Raw genomic sequence first — 3,473 nt, 5'->3', positions numbered from 1 at the left:
AAAATGATGACACTTGTGTTCATTGAATGACCCATGTGTTCTCTTCCATTTCTTAACTTTTAAAACTCTAGGACGTTTAACCCTGCAGACTATACGGAGTCTTCTGCCACTGATGGCTTTGGGACAAAATCAGAGATTTGGGAGACTGGTCAGAATGATGCAGATGATGGAACTGGTAAGATCTTCCAGAAGTGGAAGAATAGGAATGAAGACCTGTAGCAAATTACAGTGAAAATAACCATTCTGTTAGTGTTCACTTCTGAAAGCGTGAATACATCTCGCATGACACAGATATTAGTTCATTTTTATAGCTTAACTGCTACTAATGTGCAGAGCACCTTCTGTAGCTTGAGTGACACTCTCGTTAGAATGAAGGGAAGACAATTTGCAATTTTTTTGTTTTAGTACTAACAATCCCTTGAGAGACAAAGAGATTTGAAGAGTCATTGGAAGAACGCTCTATGTGACGAACTGTTTAGGTATCTTAAGTACTGCTTAAGAACTTTCCTAATGTAATTAAGGAGTGTAAGTCCTACTAAAAGTGATTGGTCCAAAGGCATTGGGCAGTAGGGTGTGAATATCTAAGTAGAAGAAGAAAAAGAAAAGAAAAAACTGTTTATAAATATGAATCCATTCAGTGACACTGGGATGGCTTTGGCAGCCCCATCTGTACAACACAGGAATGTAAGGATGTGAGTCTCTGGGATGGAGAAGAGTTCCAAGATCTAACTTTGAAGAGAAGAATTACTAACTAAAACATGAGTAGGCACTTGAATGGAAGCCAAAGGAGCAGTCTGCCTGTCTGGAGATAGAGGCAGCTGTGTGTTTCTGCATGAAGTTTCATGTGTGAGGTACACACTCCCGGCTAAAGGCAAGAGACAGACCTAATTTAGAAAGGAAACACTTAACAGTGATCTCTTGGTGATTCAGAAACGAAGAATGTGATCTGCTTGTCTGTGATTGGGAAATCATGATAGGTTGTTGCTTCCCATATTCTGTGGCAGGAGATGAAGACAAAGCAAACCCTGTGTCAGGACAGAAAAATTAATGTATGTTATTGTCCACACGTGCAACCACTGAGTGATAGGAGAGATTTTCTTTTAACCCCAGCAAAGGGTAACTCTTCTGATCTCTTCATTGATGAAGCCTACTCAGATGATTTTTCATCAACCCCTGTGTCAAGTCTAAAAGAAAAAGGCTGATATTGGAGGCCAGGGTGTGCTCCATTGAGCTCTGCTGTGAGCCACTTGACATGCAGCTTTCTAAACTTCATACAAGCCCTTTTCCACTTAACCAGAGAAAGCAGTAACAGGCTCAGGGTTTAGGAGGGCTTATTAGGCAGCTGTCTTGTCACTCTGAACGCCTTCTAGTCCAGTGTGTTATATTGGCAATGAGTATACTAATGGTTATTGAAAGGGAGCTCTTTTGCCAAATATGGCATCTTTCCAAGGAATTACTTTTGAAATTACTTGGTGGTATAGTGCACACTCATGTTCGTTTTTCAAGTATGTTCATCAGATAATGAGTTAGAAGGACACCTAATTACTTGAAAATTTCCCTAGGAATACCGATACTGTTGTTTGCTATATGGTAGCAAAGGGCAGGGTATGTTGTCACAAGTATTGCACAAGCAATAAGGTTAACTAAAGAAAGAAGACATACAAGAAAGGCATGAGGAGGCTGGACCAGAAGTAGAAAACTCACTGGTAGTTATTAATGAATGCACCTGTAAGGCTGTGGGTTACAAACGACTTTGACTTGTGCTCTACTTCCCAAGTGAGCTCAAATCTATTGTGACCCTTCCTGCCAACTCTAAGTAGCCTTCATGTGCCTTCCCTATGGCAACCTCTGCTCCTTTTTGTAGGCATCTCCACAGCCTTCAGTAATGGCAGAAATTTGCCTAGGAATAAGATCAGCTTGGCGTGGCTAAACAGATCCCTGTAAGAGCACGAATGTGTGTATGTGAGGGGTTTGCTGAGCAGCAAACACATTGGTGGAAATTCAAAGTAAACTAGTTTGTGTGTGGGACTTTTTTGGATGCCAGGTGTGTTTTTGCTGTTAAGCTGTGCACAAGCCACAGAGAACAGCACTGAACTTCAGTAATGCAACTTAAGGCATGTATGGAAGATTGGGGAGCATGTTCTGGAGAAGATGATGTGAGAAGGCATTTTGGAATTTTCTCTGGCCTCATCAGATTACTGGTTCTTATGGGTATGAATGAGTGAGTGCCAGTGTTGGGAGTTCCTTTAAAATATTTGATTGGTGGAAATTTAAAGTAAACTAGTTAAATGTGAATTTAACTAGTGTAAAGGGAAAGACATCATAACTGACAAAACAGAAACATCTCTATGACTTAGGAAGAGTGTTTTATTTTAGTGTTTTATGTTCCTTCTTTGGATAAACCATAGGAATGTCTGAAGTAAGTTCCTGAGCTGAAAAGAAGAGATCTCTTTAAAAAGAGTAGGCATTATAATTAAATCATTTAGTTTTGTCCAAATGGGAAGCATCTTGAGGGTTATTAGAGGAGGCTGCAGCTGGGGTAGTAGTTTTAAAGCAGAAGAGAGAGTGCTGAAAAGGAAGGTGGAGGCAGTGGTAGGGGGAAGGAGTGGTAGACAAGGTATGGGGCTGGAAGCAGGCTGTACAAAGATGAGCTGGTGATTTGGCTTGTTAATCACAAATACTAGTTTTAAGTTCTTGTTTTTTTTTTTTCCTTAATTTACAGTGCTGTTATGTTAGTTACCAATCAAGAGTCCCAGTAATAAATAAGTTATCAATGTGGAGTCACTAAAGATGTGAATGAGCGAGATGTGTATGTGTGGAAATCCATAAAGCCTGCCAGTGGACTAATGAAGGATGTCAGATGAGAGTATACATAGAGGAAGGGCAGGATGGATAATCGCTCTCTTTATTCCTCATTACCCAGTCACATTTCTTCTTTCATGTAAAGAGAAAACAAAATTAGCTCATATTAGCTACTTGGAAAATTGGTGTCTTTCATCAGCACTTACATTAAAAGGAGATAACTGGGAAACTACCTTGAGAAACACAACCAATTTGCTTATCAAAATGTTTTCTGAAGAGATTGTGCAAATACAAACTTGCTGTGGAGTTCTGACTGTTTACTAAGTATTTGCTTTTAAAGCCACTGTGGGGAAATGATCAACACCAACATTTTCAATTAAAAGGAGGTACAATGTTTCTAAAATGGAGTTGCCCCTGTATGTGCTCTGAAAGTGCTGTAGAACCTCTTGTCCTGAATGAAGCTAGCGGGTTCTGTGAAGGTAAAATTTAGTGGTGTTGGTTGGGAAAAAAAAAAAAGAGAGTAAAGGGTGAATCCAGCCAGCACGGGTTCATGAAAGGCACGTCCTGCTTGACCAACCTGACGTCCTTCTATGACCAGGTGAGCTGCCTAGGGGATGGGGGAGAGGCTGTGGCTGTCGCCTCCCTGTAGTTAGACAGTGTCCAAGGCTTTA

At 40.5% G+C, this 3,473-nt stretch overlaps 1 protein-coding gene across 1 annotated transcript in view; it reads left to right on the top strand.

Annotated features, from left to right (window-relative positions):
• Positions 1-71: 71 nt before the first annotated feature.
• The window catches only part of LOC104621876 (ubiquitin-associated protein 2-like), a gene marked incomplete at both ends in the record, with an annotated part of 16,061 nt that continues 12,659 nt past the window's right edge, over positions 72-3,473 (top strand). Inside the window, one exon of the mRNA XM_010288491.1 lies at positions 72-175. Within this exon, the coding sequence (XP_010286793.1) occupies positions 72-175 (104 nt within the window). The remainder of the gene's footprint in view (positions 176-3,473) is intronic.

The sequence above is a fragment of the Phaethon lepturus genome, unplaced genomic scaffold, assembly GCF_000687285.1.
Source record: "Phaethon lepturus isolate BGI_N335 unplaced genomic scaffold, ASM68728v1 scaffold4496, whole genome shotgun sequence".
NCBI lineage: Eukaryota > Metazoa > Chordata > Aves > Phaethontiformes > Phaethontidae > Phaethon > Phaethon lepturus.
Note: the sequence above shows the minus strand (reverse complement) of the source record. Positions and strands in the feature narration are given on the sequence as shown.